Genomic DNA, 18,814 nt, shown 5'->3' on the forward strand with positions numbered 1-18,814 from the left:
TCAGAAACAAAGTACATGGTTGACAGTACAATTTCGAGCCCTCAGGCTAGATCTTAGGGTAGAAGCAAAACATTGATTGGATGGGTAAGCAATATGAGCAATGTTTTGGCAACTAAAGATTGGAGGGGATGAAGGGTTCCCTCTAGCATCCTTGGCTAGCTTATCTGCCAACTTGTTGAGATGTCTTGGAATCCAGTGGACCTTGAGCAAATGTCCTGGTAAGAAGGTTAAGATTTGACTCCAAATAGGTAAAAGACTCCAATGGCTTGGATCTTCATGGAAGTTTCCTTTCTTCGCTGTGTCCACCACCGTTGAGCAATCCATGAGGAAGATTGTGTCTGTGAAATTCAAAACCAAAGCAATCTCCATAGCTAATTGCAAAGCAAGCAGTTCAGCTTGTAAAGGGGATTCAGTCAAGTGACAAAAAGCTTTAATGAAAAGAGCATTGTGAGTAGCAGGAAGATGAAAAAAGATCCCAATGCATGCTTTATTATGTTCCCAGGAGGCATCAACATAGCATCTGTTACCTTCAGGCAGCTGTTCCATTCTTCTCTCCGAAGGGCTCTGGTCGATGTTATCCTGCAAATGAGGTTGCTCAATCAAGCAAGAGTAAGTGTTGATCATAGCTTCTGCTGCAAAACAGACTTGTGTTGGCTCGAGCACCTTCCCCTGAAATTTAAGATCATTTCTTGCTTTCCAGATTTGCCACATGATTGAGAAGATTCTATTAAGGGAGGCTTTGTTAGAGCAATTATTTACAATGCAAGCAATAATGTCAGCCATAGAGACATTATCAGAAAAAATGTCAGTGTTCAGATTGATATCTGAGATTATCCAGGTGATTTTGCTAAAAGGGCAGTCCAAGAAAAGATGGAAATCATTTTCAATCATGCCACATCTAATGCAATTTGGAGAAATTTCACTGATTCTGAAATTAAGCCTGGAAGCAGTAGGAAGAGCTCCCATCAGCAATCTCCAAGCAAAGGCTTTAATCTTTGCAGGCATACACTTGTCTTTCCAAACCTGTTTCAAGATTGTTCTGGCATGTTCACTTACTTGAGATCCATGTGAGGCTTCTCTTTTCCAGATCTCCTTGTATGCACTTTTGGAATTGCACTCTCCATTGGGAGTGAATTTCCATCGAAGTTTATCTTCAGAGTTGTCTTGGATGATTGGTACCTGCAATATCATATTAACCGCTTGCTGCTCAAAGATTGAATTGAGCTTTTGGGCATCCCAGCACTTGTCAATTGTCCAAAGATCTGCAACAGTGTTAGGAGCTTTGTTCTATGTGAGAGTGTGTTGAGGCCTTGCAGCATTTCCAAACGCCTCCAGTTCCTAGCTAGCCTTGCAAATGCTCATGGCTGACCTAATCATCACTGCTATACATGAGAGTTGTGAAGTTTTGATTTTTGTCATGCAAAACAAAGAGCAAAAAACTCTATAAATCATCGATCACCTCCCGAGTAACTTTCCAGGAAGCTGTGAAAAACTACTGATAAGTATTTATTTCCCCTCTTATTTTGCTACCTTCCATTAATGAAGAATATCTCTATGGTCCTCTCATAGTTAAGGAGAGTGTAGTGTTTTTCACTTGACGTAGTTTAAACTGCACTCACTACAAAGGGGCTGCAATAGTAGCATTTGGTTGGGCATGTACTCACTACCAGGGTTCCGACGAAAACCGACCGGATTTCGCGAAATTTCGACGTTTCGACGAGGCTCGAAAGTAGAAATCGTCTGAGATTTTGAGAAGTTTCATCCAAATTAAAATTTGAATTGATAAAAAAGAAAAATCAAATAAAATCTTATAAATACTATGATATTCATAGAACCTATTGGGATAAAAAGAATAAATAATCAAGAAAAGGAAAACACTTACATGGGCAAAAACCGACCGGAAATAAAAAAAGGAAAACATTTACTGATTTCGATGATTTCGATCGGAATTTCGCCAAAACCGACCGGTTTTCGAGAACTTGTCGGCAAACTTAGGGAATTTGTATTCAAATTTTGGTTTATGAAATTTGTTCAGAATTTACTAGTTTTCCACCGGATTTCGTGAAATTCCGTATTCCGCCAGTACCTGAAACAGAAGGGCCTGTCGGAATCATAAACCCTGCTCACTACTGCCTACCGAGCTAATGTAATCCTGCCGTATTCCTGAGCAGAGTAAAGGAACAAAGGAAGCCAATAGCTATTTGGCACTTCACCTTGTTAAAGCCAATAGCTATAAACATAGTATATAGTATATAGTATATAGGATTATTTGTGAAACATAGTGTGTGTGTATTACGATATGTATGGGATTTGTACATGATCTACGATCATGATAACACGATCCACTAAATCAACAGATATATTTTTATGGTTATTTATAGGGACTCTCAACACGATGTGTGATTGCGATAATACGATACACCAAATCAACGGTAAGTTTTTTTTAATTAACGCAATAGCTCCTAAGAACTGTATAATCAGTTTAATAATATAGCCAACTACTAGTTTCAAAAATTAACATATCATCTATAGCTAACTCAATAGCCTACTAATATAATAGTCAACTATAGATATATATTACATCATTAGTGCATTCCCCGCATTTCTCTCACATGGTTTATTGGAGCTCGTGCTGTAGCTGGCTACAAATTTATAGTCCGCTTTTCCTCTCTCTCCTCTCCTTTCTGCTCCACATAAACACAAATATATGTGAATATATATATAGCCCATTTACATCATCTTATTATACTCGCTCTTACATCTGGCACACCACTAGGCCTATGTAGCTTGTCCATACTGCAGTGATTGGAACGCGGAGAGATTTGGGACTACGAGCTATACCCAAAGCCGTCACTTTCACTGTAGTTGTGTCTCCTAATCCATCCCATTCGTAGTACTACTTCCATTTGATTTGCATGGACATGTTATGTTTGTCATGAGGTTTTAGATTGTGCTAACATGAATCTCTTGTCTCTCTGTACTCTACTCGATCATCTGGTTTCTATGAAATGTTGGGGTATCTCTTCTCGCTTCACCAACACCGCTTATATATAAAGAGGAGAGGGGTAGTATCTTGAATTTGATCTGGTATTGCAGCCATTTGTGGAAGGTACAGAGTACAGACCATGATAGGCTCCTGGTGTAATGAGAAAGAAATACACTATAAAGTTCAGAGTCACTCCATCATGAAGTAGCTGTGCTGCAAAAATTGATGAGACCATCCATATACTCCCAAATTGTTTGACACCGTTGACTTTTTTAAAAATGTTTAACCGTTCGTCTTATTCAAAAAAAATTAAGTAATTATTAATTATTTTCCTATATCATTTGATTTATTGTTAAATATACTTTTATGTATACATATAGTTTTACACATTTCACAAAAGTTTTTGAATAAGACGAACGGTCAAACATGTTTAAAAAAATCAACGGCGTTAAACATTTAGGGAAGGAGGGAGTATATCCTTGAACACATGATATGTTTGCCCATAATCATGAACACATAATACTAGCAATTAGCTGCACTGGCACAGTGGTACATGAATTGATATACTCACACACAATAACATCTCCTGCACACACACATACAAAAAAAAAAAAGCAAAATTCAAAATATTACGCACTATGCAATTATAGGAGATCTTATGGGAAAATCGGGGCAGTAGTTTGTCCACAACGAAATTGAACTTCACAAATCAGTTTATCCAGCTAGTGCTAAAGTAATTTCAATTGCGAAAGAATTTTTTTTAACATGAACATGAGGAAAGCTGTCTCTCTCAGGCGAAGGAATGCTTGAACACAACTTCACCTAGACTTTCATCCACCACCAACATAACATACAATGCTGCAGCGGAATTTTCAAAATTGATCGTTATTGCTTAGACAGCTGTGATTAGTTCCAGGAACTCATTCAGTTCATCCCACATCCTGCTTCTCAGAAGACATTATCTAGTATCTTGTGCAAGGAAAACAACGATGCTTCTCGGTATCTGAAAGAACATAGTCATAGTTAGTCTAACGAAAAGGTAGGAAAAGTATCTTAAAGATACAAAGAAGAAATTGTCATGAGCAGACGTACTAAACCATGTAACTACTGACTGCAGAAAATATACAATTGCATTTTGGACATTCATCTAACTCAAGTGCACGGATAAATTGGAAAGATGAAAAGTTAATCATAGCATTATGCCCTCTGCTGTCCAAGCTGTATTGGAGAATTTGATGGTAGAAGTATGCCAATGATCAGTAACTTAACCACAAGACTGCAAGGAGCATTCCCAATAGGCATAAACAAAAAATACACATGGAAGATCAAGAGTGTATAATTATGTAATACCCACCAAAGTCAGTGGCTACCTAAGCACAGGGACCCAGTGACTTTAAGAGTTAAAATGATTCAAGTGTAATGAAGATTGCTTTATAGTTAACATCCGCTATACTCTTGAGACTTCCTATTTTAGTACATCAGACTACAAAGCACGGTTTTCAAAAAAAAAAAACATCAGACTACAAAGCATGCATTTTTTCTGTTGGCCACAATTACAATTTAGCAAGTTCAAATAAAATTCCGATTTTTACTGCACAGATGGTACACTGGTACTGCATGAATAGTGTATCAGAAGATACTGTCTTTGAAGCCCCGATCTTCTGAAGGAAGTTATCCAGTTCAGAATACACATAATTTCAAGTTACGCTGTATCTAGACGGAATCAATGGAACTGATGGCAATATTACATAGGGCTACCGCTCTCTAAAATCTGCAGCATTTTCTATTGATAACAGGGGCGGAGCACAATGGACCAGGGGGGGTTCCCAGGCACCTGGCCCAATTTCTAAATTTACTGCTTACCGTTAAGTTTCACCATAGGGGCACCCCCCTTGGCCCAACTCAGTGTACCCCCGTTGGCCCATACGCAGAGGAGAAGGCTGAGAATAGGCTGCTCGCTGAGATCGCCAGCACTCGTCCTCGATGCCAGGACCGATGCCTCGATCACTTCGTTCGCAGAGACCCATCTCTCTTTCTCTTCTTTTCCTTTTCTCTAATCGCCATCAGGACCACTCGCCGACTCGTGTTAATGCCCTCAGGCAACAGATCCGCCGTCATCCGATCACCGTCGACATCTTCTCTTACGTGTAGCTGGAGGAACCGATCGATCAGCATGGCAAGAAGCAGTTCAATCCACTTGCTAAGATTTGCTCATCTAAATATGCCACAAAAATTAAAGGTATCGATTTTTCTCCTCTTATTTCTGATCTAGTTAGTTTGATTAATTTGTTCCAAGCAAATCTCAAAGTTAAATAGCGTTGTTTGAACTATGTGACTGTTTATAATTCTTTTTTTTTCATATTAGGGTTTGAACAATTCAGGATACATTTTTCATAGATCGATTGTTTTTTTTATAATTTTTTATGTTTCCCTCCATGGCTTCCTTTCATCTTTTATTTCGGTAAGCACTTTTCCTCACTGCTCACTGATGTTGTAGTTAAAAGTTGTCTAGGAATATTTAAATACCATTATCTAGAGTGTTATGCCACCATACATATGGCAAAGTGGTGCACCCCCATCAATTGTGCTCCAGCTCCGCCACTGATTGATAACACCATAAAGCATCGGTCTTCTTTCAAAAAGAGATAAAACATAGGTAGCGTTCTTCGTGTTGCAATATGGAATGATTGACAAATTTTAACGAATTCAAGTTACCTTAGCAGCAAAAGTTGTCCTTAGAGAGGCGTGGTAAATTTGATAGCCTTGAGAATTCTATTTTCCAGTTCATTATCAGCAATCCACACAGAGCTCTTCCTGCCCAAGAGCTCCCTGTCCTCCGCCCTCTTATCTGCTTTGAGCTTGTCCTTCTCCCTCCAGTTCTCCAGCTTCTCACCTCTTACTTTCATCTGTACATCATCTCATCTCAGTTATAAAGTCATTTCGCTGATATTTTTAACATATCGTAACAGAAAAAAAAAATTAAATTAGTAGTTCATTTCTACAAACAAGTAACGTAATTCACTTGATCCTCTAAAAAAACCCGCACGGTAATCGTAAGACTCCCACTCCGGCAATTCAACAAGCAACTCATGTGCAACGGGTGATCAACGCAAAAGAAGGGGGATGAAGCGGGACTAGGAGGGATGTTTACGAGGGCTTGAAGGAAGTAGTCCTCGAAGGCGCGGCGCTCGGCGACGCGCGTCTGCGCGGCGGCGGCCTTGCGCTCGTCGGTGGCGAGGCGGGCGGCCTCGGCGCGGGCCTCCGCCCTGCGCTACCGCGCAGCCGCCGCACGTCGCGCGCGTAGCCCTTGCGCAGCCGCTCCAGCCGCGCCCACGCCTCGCGGGGATCCCCAGCGGGCTCCCCCCAGCTGCCGAGGTGCTCGCTGGGGTTGGAGAACTCGTGCGGCTCCGGCCTCGCCAGGGCCTGCGCGGTGGCGTGGAGGCCCCGGAGGAGAGGGCGGAGGAGGTGGCGCGGCCGGGAGGACGAGAGCGCCATCGCCGACGAGGGGACAGGGGAGAGATCGCCGCGGCGGTGGCCGGCGACGGCGAGTTGGAGCAGGAAGCCCTTCCTGTGGGCCGTTTGATCATGTTCTGATGGCCAGCTCGGCCCATGTAAAGCCCAACAATTTTTTCCTTGATGGGCTTAATCTGAGACCAATATTTTACGATACTGTTTAAGTGTAGCAATTTTAGTGCAACCTATATTAAGTTGTGATCCAAATTCATTTGCACATAATAAAGGCTAGTTTCTACCGGAGTGAAGCGGAGGTCCGTCGCCAGAGGCTTGTTACGAATCGTTATCCTTTTAGGGTTTCACCTTCATATATACCTGTTGTAAGCCGCCGTTCAGTGTTGTTAACCTCACCCCGATATAGTGAAGATATTTTGCTGGCTGGCGCCCGTGGTTTTTCTCTCCTGTTTTGAAAGGGTTTTCCACGTTAAATCTCGTGTCTTCTGTGATTGATCTCTTGTTATTTATCGTTTATTTGCCTATCGCTTCCTAACAACCTGAAAATATAAGTTCTAACTGAAATTGGTCTCAACATATTCTGGAACTGCAGATGCTGCACAAAACGCATGCCCATCCAAGATCCCCCTTCTTTCTTTTCAGGATTCAGAATGCATCATGTACAAACATACTAACTAGTGCAAGTCTATTTTCACTGTTTCAGTTCTGTTCCGGTGACCTTATTAAACCTGATACGTCTTCACTAATGAATTACATGGTAAATTTACATTAAAATGATCAGCTGCCCTACACTTATACACTCAAATGCAGGAGCATCAATTACAGAATAGATGCGTGTCATAATGCCAATTGTAGGGATTGAAGGAGCAAATCAGCAAAGGGAATCTGATGCTACCTCTGCTTACATATCCCAGGCTCATCCAATTCAGTTGCATCTTATCGACATTCCATCCTATTACTACTATAATAATCTGTGAATTCATCGCGTTTTCCACCACCTGACACCAATTTTTTAGCTTTTGCATCAAGCTCTCTTCCAGCTTTCCACAGGTAGTTCAACCCAACAAGCAGCTCAACTATGGCAGCCTCGCTCTTCTTCTGGTCAGCAAAATGCAGCGTCTGCAGGAGCAGCACACCTGTACCGCTCGACGCAACATTTCTCTGCTCGAAATTCCTCTCCGATTGCCATCGCAGCATGTTGTGAGCCAGCGGAGCTAACCATCCGAGGATGCGCTGCACCGTGTCAGACCACTCTGCAGCCATGGCAGGATCACAAGCTGAAGAAGAAGATGATGAAGAGGCTGCCATGTTCTTGGCGATCGGCCTGAGGCGAGCTCTGAGAGATGCCCGAATCCGATCGGTGAGCATGTTGTACAGGGCATCTCTCTCGTCTGGGCAGATATGGCGAGGCGCGACGGCGAGCTTCTCGATGAAGATGATGAGATTCGCGTAATGCAGGGCCAGCGCCGCGGCGCCGAGTGTCGTCACCGCGGGCGCGTTCATCACCCAGTTGTGCGATGACGACTCGAACACTATTGAGAGATTCGAATTTGTGTGGTCGCCTTGGAACGGGGAATTGATGCTGGAATAATCGTCGTTGCTGGCTGACACGTAGTAGCTGAAGCTGAGTGGAAGATCACCATCTCCATGGATCTTCCACCTCTCGCTGTCCGGAGACCTGCTCCCACTGACCATGCAGCCGATGAGGTGCTTCCCGGCCATTGGCCATTTGAGTTGTCTCAAGCTCTGGCTCCTGGAGACAAGAAACCGACGAACATGTTCGCCGCCATTGGAGACCTTGCCGGATTTTGCATCGAGCAATGATCTCCGGGGAGTATGTGTATCTGCGGCGAAATCTGAAGGATAGACCAAGGAATGCACGCTGCCGACGAAGGAATTAGTCCATGAGAGGCGGGTGGTGGCGAGCGAGATCATGGCGTCGTCGTCCATGGTGGCGACGTTCTTGGGCTCCAGGCCGAACACTTGGGCGATCCTCGCGACGATGGTGAAGAGCGACCTGGCGAGGAGGCGGACGGCGTAGTCGAAGCTCCGGTTCCACAGCGAGGCCGCGCGGAGGTGGTCGACCTCCTGCCTCTGCTGCGCCACGCGGCGGGCGGCCTCTCCTTCTCCGCCGCCGCCGTTCGCCGCGCCCTTCCGTCGGGTGCCTGATCGGCGCAGGCCCCCCGCGGCCGCCTGCTCGAGCTCGGCGAGCACGTCGAGCTCCTGGGACAGGAGCGCCGTGGACGCCACGAGCCGCTGCATCTTCCGCGCCTTCCGGTCCATCTTCCTCGCCGCGGAGTACCGCAGCCGGTGCGGGTCGGCGAGGCGGCCGCCACGGACGAGGGCGGCGAAGAGGGCGTCGAACCTGCGGAGCAGCGGGTCGGCGCACCTCGCGGACAGCCGCGCGACGGCGCGCGAGAGGTCGGCGCAGGCGGCCGCCATCTCGGCGAGCGCGAGGGACAGGAGCGCCGCGTCGTCGTCGGCCACGAGCAGGCGCACGCCCTCGAGGCGGACGCGGTCCCCGCGGAGCCGCCCCACCTCGGCGTCCCCGAGCGCGCGCCACAGCCCCGCCGCGCGCGACATGAGCGCCGCCACCTCGAACGCCACCGCCCCCACCACCCTCCTCTCCCCGCCGCCTCCGCTCAGCTTCCGCATGTCGTGACGCGACGCGGGTGGGTGCGTGCGGGCAGCGCGCGGCGCGAGTGGGTTTTAGGCGAGGCGACGAGGCGAAGCGAAAGCATAGGTGGTGTCACGGGTTGGGTTTGCGCGGTGGGAGTTGAAACCGAGTGAGGTGAGGTGGTGGGGTGGGGGAGGGGGGGGGGGGGGGGCGATTATTCGGTGGATCGAGGCGAAAAGTTGGGGTGATTTGGGTGGATTCGGCGTGCGTCCCGTCGCGCAGCGCTGCGCAAGCAGACGGAGGGGGAACTATTCTAACCTCTCGAATATCGTTTTTGTTATTTGCATGTCATTATCTTTTCAATATTTACATGTAATTAAATAGTTACAAAAAATATAAAAAATTTAATGAGATATATTATGTGATAAATTACTCTACAAATATGCAGTATAAAATTTAACTTGTGCAAGTTACAACGAAAACAAATTTAACTATGAGAATACGTTAACTGATCGTAGTTTAATTTGTTTAATTTATATATTTGTGGAGTGATCTATCATATACTCCCTCCATATGTTATTCTATAACGTTAATGACTTTTTGACCTACATTTGACCATTCGTTTTATTAAAAAATATTATGTAATTATAATTATTTTATTGTGACTGGATTATGATCAAATGTTTTTTAAGTATGACATAATATGTTCATATTTGCAAAAAAAAATTGCATAGAACGAATGGTCAAACATTGGTAAAAAGAAAAAGTCAACGGCGTTATGCACTAAAATACGAAAGGGGTATTAATAAAATAATTTTATTATTTCATAATTATTTGATAACATGCACCTCTGGAATTCAGGATCCACTACCCAGACGGAGGCGATGCTCTGTTGCATGGCTGTGTTGTGGTGTGGGAGGGAGGGTTGGGATGTTCGCCGCGGCGCGGGGATTCCAATGATGGAGAGGGTGGAAGCGGACAGCCGGTTAATTTGTTCGTCTCGGTGGCAGGCCTGCCACTTTGATCGCCTCTTTGACTGGCTTATATTACTGCACGGATAATTACGAGTTTATCAGTAGTGGAGACGGGAGAGTACCGCCAGTACAATTTACAGGTTTTGATGCTGGTGGATTTGGCGATTTCCCCGTGTCTGTGTCATGCGGTACGATGTGATGCGTCCAAATTTAAAGTTCGGTTTCATTTCTTGTGTGTTTGTGTGAGATACCGGCCGAAGTGGGTTCGATTATTGGTCCATCATGCCGATTTGGTCGAGTATCATACTAGTACAGTGTGTGCGATACTAACACGTTAGTGTCAAATATCAGTGATCTAGGTAATTATTAAGTCCAAAGTATACTAATAAATCCTTCTCACTCAAGTACTTTGGCTCATTCTTTCTTCATTTTATTTATTTTTTTGCTATATACTTTGGCGGGAGCGTATCCTATGCACACAGGCCCTCGCGTGTACACACCATGTACACCAACTAAAAATTATCACAAAAAATTCTAGGAAAATTCATACATGTACTTTCAATAGTATTACATCTACGTGCAAAGTCGCATCTTCAAATTCATTCTACATAGAGAATAACAAAAAAGATAAAATTCTGACAAAATTGCAACCTTAAAACTGTCAGATTTTTTGTTTTTTTTGTTACGGCTAAAATATAATGAATTTGACGTTAAGATTTTAACCCTAGGTGTAATACAATTGAGGTGTAATACAATTGAAAGTATGTGTATGATTTTTTCTAGATTTTTTGGTGACATTTTTTAGTTGGTGTGTACGTGTGTACACGTGAGGGCCTGTGTGCATAGGATATGTTGCCTACTTTGGCTCATTCGATATCAACTAACCCAATGATGTACTCTGAATTATTTATGTCAGTTTTGGATCACCATCGATAACAATAAGTCGTATACGTTTGTAGTATGAAGTATCATGACCCTTTCGACTAATTACAATAACAAGTTTGACATGATGCTATATAAGAAACAAATAAAAAATATGTTAACTCTCATGCAAGACTTAGCTTTTCACATATTTCAAAGTAAATGGATTAAACAGGTAAAGAGAGAAGAGAAGAAAATTAAAGACAACATTATATATCATCTATTATACATATCAGTTTCAACATTAGTTTCAACCTTATAGCTAATAGTTAGCTCTACTATTAAACTCGTTGTTAGGTGCTACAAGCCTACAACATACTACTCCATCCGTTTGAGGTTATAAGACGTTTTGACTTTGATCAAAATCAAACTACTTTAAATTTAAGTAAGTTTATGTACAAATATAGTAATATTTATAATACCAAAATAGTTTCATTAAATTAATAATTGAATATATTTTCATAATAAATTTGTATTGAGTTAAAAATATTATTTTCTTTTCTACAAACTTAGTTAAATTTAAAGCAATTTAACTTTGATAAAAGTCACGACATCTTATAACTTTGAAACGGAGCCTCCTAAATCCGAACTGATCCAAAACATAACGTCACTATTGGCCCTGATAAATGATAACGCATCATCCTTTGGAACCATTTCACTCGGTGGATGCCTGTGCGTGTTGTTGACCTATTTGACTGGCTGCAGAGATGATTGCAATCAATTTTTCAAAACTAGTTTTGATGTAAGAGGATTTGGCAATTTGCCGGTGTCTATGGCTAATGGCATCATGTAAAGCGGCCAAATATAAGATCATTTCTACCGGCCCAAGTAGGTTGGGGTATAGTACCAGACTGGTCCAGCTTGACGAAAGAAAGAACAGTTAGGACTTAGGCAACGGCAAGCTTTCTGCTATATACCAGTAGGGTATATATAACTATAGGTATGTTGGTCTGAAAATGTGTGCAATACTAGAACATTTGACTACCTGTTAAGAGAAGGGTTAAAGTTTTAAGCCTCAAACATCAGCGAGCTAAAATTAAGTTCAAAGTATATATGGTAAATCACTAACCCTTCCAGAGTGAATGTTGAATGGCCGAATGATTATGATAGTTATTCGAGAGCGGAAATGAATAATTAAGTATTATAGAGTTAAAAATAAATTATATCTCAGATAGTCATATATATATAAAGTTATTAAAAAATACACCATTTAGAATTTTAAAAAGCGTGAGCATTTTATCATTCCATTATAAGGTGAGAAGAGCGTAGAGTACAGAACTAGCTCATTCGAAATCAAGTATGTAACTTGCTACAACTTAAACTAATATAGTGATGTATGAATTCATGTCAGTTTTGGATCACCTTCAATAAAAATTATACTTTTTTATATGTTGCTACCTATGCTTCCTAACAGATCCAAAACCTAACATCACCATTGTCCTTGATGTATCATCCTCTTTGGAACCATTCAGTAGCGGTGCACCGTCTCACCGGCTCCCCTGCTCAACCAGAAACTTCTTTTTTTTTCGGGATTTAAATCGTTAGTGATCCAAACAAGCCATAAACTAAAACTCTTCTTCGTCTTGTTTGTTATATTAAACCTCAACAACTTTCTAAGGTTCTATTTAGGCCTATTTAGCAAGGCTCTAACTCTAAATTTAAGTTAAAGATTAGGTCTAAAGTAGCCTAAACCACAGCTTCACATCTCTAGTTTATTTTGTGATAGCACTTTAACCAGTTCTAATTCTATTTTAGATAGAGCTAGAAATGTTAGTTGGAGCTAGAGCGCTCTACCAAACAAACCCTTAGAATAGCTCCAGATCTTATATCCATGTTGGATTTAGAGTTTATATATTAAATTATAGTGATTTAAAACTTTATATTTTATATAAAATAAAAATAAAATGATTTATATAGATATTATCAATGATCCAGATCTATGAATTTGTAGAACTAGGAATACTCAGCTCTAAGAAATATTTGAGTTGTGCCTAACATCCCCTAAATCTTGATTTTCCATCGAATAACGCAACAATTAATTCCCTGTCTACCCTCCTCCCATCTCTCTCGTTTTCATAGAAGACATTGTACACATATTTCACAGAAAAAAACACACTCTTGGCTCAAAATACCATGCTGGGATATCATCGATATCTTCATTCTTCATGAACAGACCATGCAAATTTTAACATAGCATCTTTCCTCCCGGAAAATTTCACGCACCAATTCGAAATGAACGAGCGAGCCATGCGGCCTCCTGGGCCCATCCGGCCCACTGGGCCGGAGAATCGGTCCAATCCCACGACGCGATCACGCCGGCGCCGCCCCACCCCCACCCCACGGTGAACGGAGCCGCGGCCGCCGGCGATCGAGGCGGGCCGCCACCGCCGGAACGGCAGAAACCCACCATTGATTCGCCGGCCTCGTCAATCGCCCGGTTCCGTTACCCTCATCTGCGGCGGACTGTCTCCGTCTCCTCCCCAAGTCGTGGACGGACGCGGCGTCGACTCTCAAACTCCTCGGCTAAATCGGTGAGACGGTGACCCTCTCCGGCGATCACTTCCCACAAACTCCTCCGCTCCTCTCATCTTCATGCTTGATACTAACACAGTCACGCAACATTGTAGCGAGGTTGATGATGCTGATCCGGCACGATCTTCTGCGTAATCTTGTTCTCCGATGTCTGGGGAAATCAAGCTAGGTGTTGCCGGTACGTATGCTGGTCTGGATTTTTCTTTGGGGTCGCAGCAATGCAGTTCCCAGAATTCGTTATGAAATTCTCTCGCGCCGAATTTAAAATTCGGTGTTCTGCCGATCATTTTGTTGCCATATTGTGTTTGCGTACTTAGCATAATGGTTCGGAAATCACAGGTTGATCTGGAAATGCAGCAATGTGTTTGCCACCCTGAATTCATCATGATGACTACATTTGTTTCCCCTTTCTACCACTAACCTCTAGAGCTAAGATGAACACCTTTTGTGACTTGTTAGAAGCATGAATTTTACTGATGATAGCACCTGTGAAAACACTAAGGATTATAGAATGAATAATGGAAGGATATATTTTGTATTTGCATATGAAATCTCGGTTCTCACTAGATGCTTAATTGAAGTTGTTGATCTTGGACCACTCTAGTTCAGTAGTTATGTTTGTTTATATTTTACCACACATGTTGCTTGCATTGTGTATTGCGGTATTACCTCCGTTTTGTTCAGCGGAGTGATTTCTGAAGTTTTGCGTCATTCCCAGATCTGCACTATACATAGATCAGTTTATTTATTTTGTTTCAGATATAAAACAACATTAGTTTCATTGTTTGTTCTTCGAACTGTTCATATATAGTCTAACCTGATATATAGCTCCTAGTTCTTAGAGCTGATTTTAAATTTGGCATACACTATGATGGCATGGATGGAGAAGTATAGTTTTCAATTTTTCACTTGGTGTTGTGTACTGTTTAAGGTCTCAGGTGTGTTTTTGTAACTTCATAGAAGTACAAGGTTATAACTTTATTTTAAAAGATACAGTGATAATAGACCCAACAATATAGATTTCATATGAAGCCAACCTACAAACATTGCTGGCAATTTTTGTCTAATTACCAGTAGTAATTGTTGATCAGTGGCATTATGGTCAGTAAAATTTTTAGGGTTGTAACTTCAAAGGGGGTAAATAAACTGAATCTACAGAGTCCAAACTCTTGTCATGGGCTAGCTCTTGTGAAAGTGATGGGGTAAGAACATCGCAGGCAATTTTTGTACCGCATTTTTCTTTAATTACCAGTAATAATTGTTGGTCAGTGGCATTATAGTCAGTGAAAGCCGTATCATAGAGTCCTCATCCTCATTATGTTATTTATAGACCAATATTTTTTCAGCTTCAAGTCAGGATTAGAAGTTCAAAGAAATTGGAACGATGCGACGGAAAAGTTTAAAGTTTGTATGTGTATAAAAGTTCGATGTGACGAAAAAGTTGAAAGTTTGAAGAAAAAGTTAGAATCTAAACAGGGCCTCAGTTGGAAAGTACAAACTACTGTATATTACATTGAAGTCACTGAAATATTTAGTAATTGGGTGAGCGCGATCGCCACATGTACTATATACATCGGCAAGGTAGGAGGTAAACAACCTTTTGCTTTTACTGTGAACATAGATGCAAACCCACAGGTATGTGCTCCACATTTCATTGAATATATTGTATACTCGACCTTGGCGTGAATCTCAAAACAATACTAATAACATTTTGAGGAAATCTATAATAGCTAGCGTGATAGACATTTTTTTTTGGTAGATCTTATTTGAACTGGAGTAGCAAATCATATTTGGTGCGGCGAAGAGTCGTAGTTCAAGCATGATAAAATGCTCAGAAGATGATAAGAAGGATGGCTTTTCTGACTATGTTCTTCCTGCATGAGTGTTTTTTTCACATATATATCATTATCATAAAGAAGGTATGCATTTTCTGATCTGAAGTCATGAAGGATTTCTCTTTTCTTGAGTTAACATCGATCTGTTAACTCATTCAGTAATTTTTGTATTGTCCCCAGACCTCAGCCAAGTGGGGGAGCTTGTTGGCTGGGAAGGGTGCTTGAAGGTCATGTGAAAGGTTAGAATAAGCATCATATGATGGTACTCTAGGTCTGAATTCTCTGTTTGTTTTCACTTTAATTATTATCTGGCAGCTTTATAATTTTGGTTCCCGTATTGTTTTCACTTCTTTAGCATATTAAAAGTTGTAAACAACAGAGGTGTGCTAGCTGCTTCCTCTCGTCCTGTTTTCTTTTATATCTACAATAGGCTTGCAAAAAAGTTTGAGATCAGAATTCCCCCCTTCCTTGTGTTAGGATAAAATACCACCATCATGCCTAATTTAATCATGAAAGCCTTATCGGTAATCACCCTATTAGTATTACTACTATTAAACTTTGGGCGGCGAGTTTTGGCTCCTTGTGAGTACTTATATCAAGCAAAGAGGGCTATCAATCGATCCATACTCCACATCTGCCAAGTCAAATATCTCCAAAAACTTCAAGGATAGTCTTTTTCTGTCTTTTTTATTTCTAGTTTTTGTCTACCAAAAATGGTTTTTTCATAAACTTGTCAGGTTTCTAATTGGTCTGTTTTAGTATTAAGACACAAATTTCTTTTCGAGAATACATACAAGTATTGCGCATCTTTATATTAAGACTTGGGGATTCACATCAAGTATCTACACACAAAATCACTAGTAATGTACGATACTATCACAATATTTTGCATTGGTTTTCATGTCGATTACACCTGTGTCATTAGTGATCCTGCTTATGTGGGTTTGGCTGAACAAAATTATGATTGCTCAGTTGTTGAGATCAAGTAATAGAAAGAAAATGCTGTTCCAAACATTTATCTGAATAGAAATGATTGAGGGCAAAAAAACTAAAAGAAGGTCAACATTATTTTCTGCGTAACAAACTAACAACTGGCAACATTATCACGCTGAAAGTAAAATTTATAGTAGCACATTTATCCTGTTATGTGCATGGCCCATGTTTGCATGAGTTGTAATGTCCTTCATGAATGGTGATGTCCATATGGATGGCAACTGTGTTTTACAATTCCTGGTTTCAGACGAATAATTCCTACTAACAACTAATAAAGTAAGTGCAGTAATGAAATACAGCTCTTTTGCATTGTATTTTGTTTCAATTATCAGAGTATGATCTATCTTTTTACCCTTTTCCTCATAAAGGTTTCCATTTCTCCACAAACATGCCATTTTTGGGCAGATCTCTGATCAAAATTTTGAAATGGGCATATTGATTTCTAATTAAATATTTTATACATGTTTATTTTGTTTAGCAAATACTTCCTCCGTTTAGCAAATACTTCCTCCGTTTCATATTGAAATGGGCATATTTATTTTGTTTATTTTGTTTTATAAAATTATTTTATAAAACTGTAGTATTCATTCTGAATTGTTTGTGCATGTTCCAGTATCTGAAATGCAATAAATGCAACAGTTATTACTAGTGCATTGCGTATCCATCCTTTTGATCTGCACTTCACACATTTCCATCTTTCGCAGTAGATGCCGGCATGCCGCAGTAGATGCTGCAGAAAATTTGCTCCAGCTGCTGTACAGCTCCAGAGTTACAGCTGTTGACATCATTGTTTCCAAGTAAAATTAAAGGAAACTGAAACTCCCTCTCCCATGCTCTCTTATATACAAACTTCCCTGCAATTTCTAGTGTAGAGCATACGTTTTGATACTCCAGTATTTCCTTTTGCTTCTTTGCCGGAATTATCGAAGGAGGTCATTCAATATAATTAAATATAATTAAGATAGAAACAAACGTTACAAGAAAAGTTTTACATCGACAGCTGGCTGTCGAGAAAGGATGTGCACCAGAGCACACGCTTCGAACCATGTGCCAACCATCCAAACACGCTACAGAGAGGAAGCCAAGCACGAAACCGGCCATCGCTATGCGAGATCGATCACCACCGGGACAACAAACCACCACGGCGCGAAGACTCTAAAACGACACCCTCTACAACGACACCCTCACGAGGGTCGTGACGCCGAAAGACGCCGTCATCATTCATCCAAAGAACTGGATAAGGTTTTCACCCATAGCTCCTTGCCAAGGGAGGAGGGGTACCTCAACAATGCCCTCAGGAAGCTTACCACGCCCGAAAGCGTGGTCACTGTTGGCCCAAAGAAATTGGGCTAAGCTTTCGCTCGGAATCCCCTACTGCCGTGGTCCGTCGCTCAATCCGAATCCACCATCTAACACCAGCGGCACATGGCTTCCGCCACACCTGACCTACGCCCCTCCACCGGCCGACTTCCAGTCCTGCCAATGACAAGACTGCCACAGCACCGGTCACCTCCGCCAGCGCGCTGACCCAGGCTGCCTCCGCCACGCCGCTCGCGGCCTCCCCGTCGAATCCGGCCCAAGGGTGCCTGGACAAGGAACAACATTGCCTTAGCAACCAGAGTTTTCCTTGTAGACCGACCACCACCTTCATCCTGCCAAGAAGCTCCCCACAGAGAAGGGGAAGAGCTCCCCAAACAGGGTTAGCCTGGCCGACCGCAAGGAAGACGACCCTGCCGCCAGCGCCCTTTACCACGCCGCTACTCCTAGCACACTGACCCAGGCCGCCTCTGCCACGCCGCCTGTCGGCCTCCACGTCGAATCCGGCCTATGGGACCGGACCGGGAACAACCTCGCCTTGGCAACCTGAGTCTTCCCTGTAGGCCGGCCATCGCCTCCACCCGTGCCTAAAAGCTCCCTATAAAGAAGGGGAAGAGCTCCTTAAACATAGTGGTAACCTGGCCAACCACAAGGAAGACGACCTCGCCGCCAAACCCACCGCCGGCCTCGTCGATGCCACCGCTCCGCCGCCACCTTGCCGCCCACCAACGGCCACTCGGGCCACTCAACGTCGTCGGTCGAGCCTCCAAGCCACATCGCGGCGGCCCTAGGCCGCCGATGTGGGCCGTCGACATCTGGCACCGGCGCCACCGCTGCCATCTAGCCGCCCGGACACCGCGCCACATCCAGCGCCGCCGACACCGACGCCGTCCAGCCTCAGCTGCCTAGCTGTCGCACCACCACCACCGTTGTCGTGCAGCCGCGGCCACCGGCCCTGCAGCTTCCCGGCTAGATTCGGCCCAGGGAGGCCGGATCCCGCCGCGTGGGGGCCGGATCCACGGCTACCCTCACTTGGATGCGCCGTCGCCGCCGCTATCCACGAAGGTTCGTCGCGCCGCCCGAGCCTTTGACCGCTGTCGCCGCCACCACCATCGTGGACACCAGATCCGCTGCCGGGGGGTGGATCCACCGCGCCGGCCGCCAGATCCAT

At 43.2% G+C, this 18,814-nt stretch overlaps 3 protein-coding genes, 1 long non-coding RNA gene and 1 pseudogene across 5 annotated transcripts; 1 reads left to right on the forward strand and 4 right to left on the reverse strand.

The window, feature by feature from the left end:
- Positions 1 to 1,250, reverse strand: LOC127756520 (uncharacterized). Its single transcript, XM_052281864.1, has 2 exons — positions 528 to 1,250; positions 1 to 338 (listed from the first exon to the last, which is right to left on the reverse strand). The coding sequence occupies exons 1-2, from the start codon at positions 1,189 to 1,191 to the stop codon at positions 1 to 3; spliced, it is 1,002 nt and encodes a 333-aa protein (XP_052137824.1). The 5' UTR covers positions 1,192 to 1,250.
- A 3,272-nt stretch (positions 1,251 to 4,522) lies between these two features.
- LOC127756205 (uncharacterized) lies at positions 4,523 to 6,631 on the reverse strand (annotated as a pseudogene).
- A 191-nt stretch (positions 6,632 to 6,822) lies between these two features.
- On the reverse strand, positions 6,823 to 9,197 carry LOC127756204 (uncharacterized). The gene has a single exon (XM_052281599.1). The coding sequence runs from the start codon at positions 9,107 to 9,109 to the stop codon at positions 7,391 to 7,393; it is 1,719 nt and encodes a 572-aa protein (XP_052137559.1). The 5' UTR covers positions 9,110 to 9,197; the 3' UTR covers positions 6,823 to 7,390.
- A 4,050-nt stretch (positions 9,198 to 13,247) lies between these two features.
- On the forward strand, positions 13,248 to 17,111 carry LOC127758145 (uncharacterized). 2 transcript variants are annotated; one of them, XR_008013635.1, is made up of 5 exons: positions 13,248 to 13,497; positions 13,594 to 13,676; positions 15,258 to 15,417; positions 15,514 to 15,572; positions 17,031 to 17,111. It is a non-coding gene; the product is annotated as an uncharacterized LOC127758145 (long non-coding RNA). The 2 variants fall into 2 exon arrangements; XR_008013634.1 differs by lacking the exon at positions 17,031 to 17,111 and having other exon boundaries at positions 15,514 to 15,787.
- A 1,319-nt stretch (positions 17,112 to 18,430) lies between these two features.
- On the reverse strand, positions 18,431 to 18,814 carry LOC127757354 (uncharacterized). Its single transcript, XM_052282859.1, has one exon. It carries the CDS (start codon positions 18,812 to 18,814, stop codon positions 18,431 to 18,433), a length of 384 nt encoding a protein of 127 aa, XP_052138819.1.

The sequence above is a fragment of the Oryza glaberrima genome, chromosome 12 (assembly GCF_000147395.1).
Source record: "Oryza glaberrima chromosome 12, OglaRS2, whole genome shotgun sequence".
NCBI classification, from domain to species: Eukaryota; Viridiplantae; Streptophyta; class Magnoliopsida; order Poales; family Poaceae; genus Oryza; species Oryza glaberrima.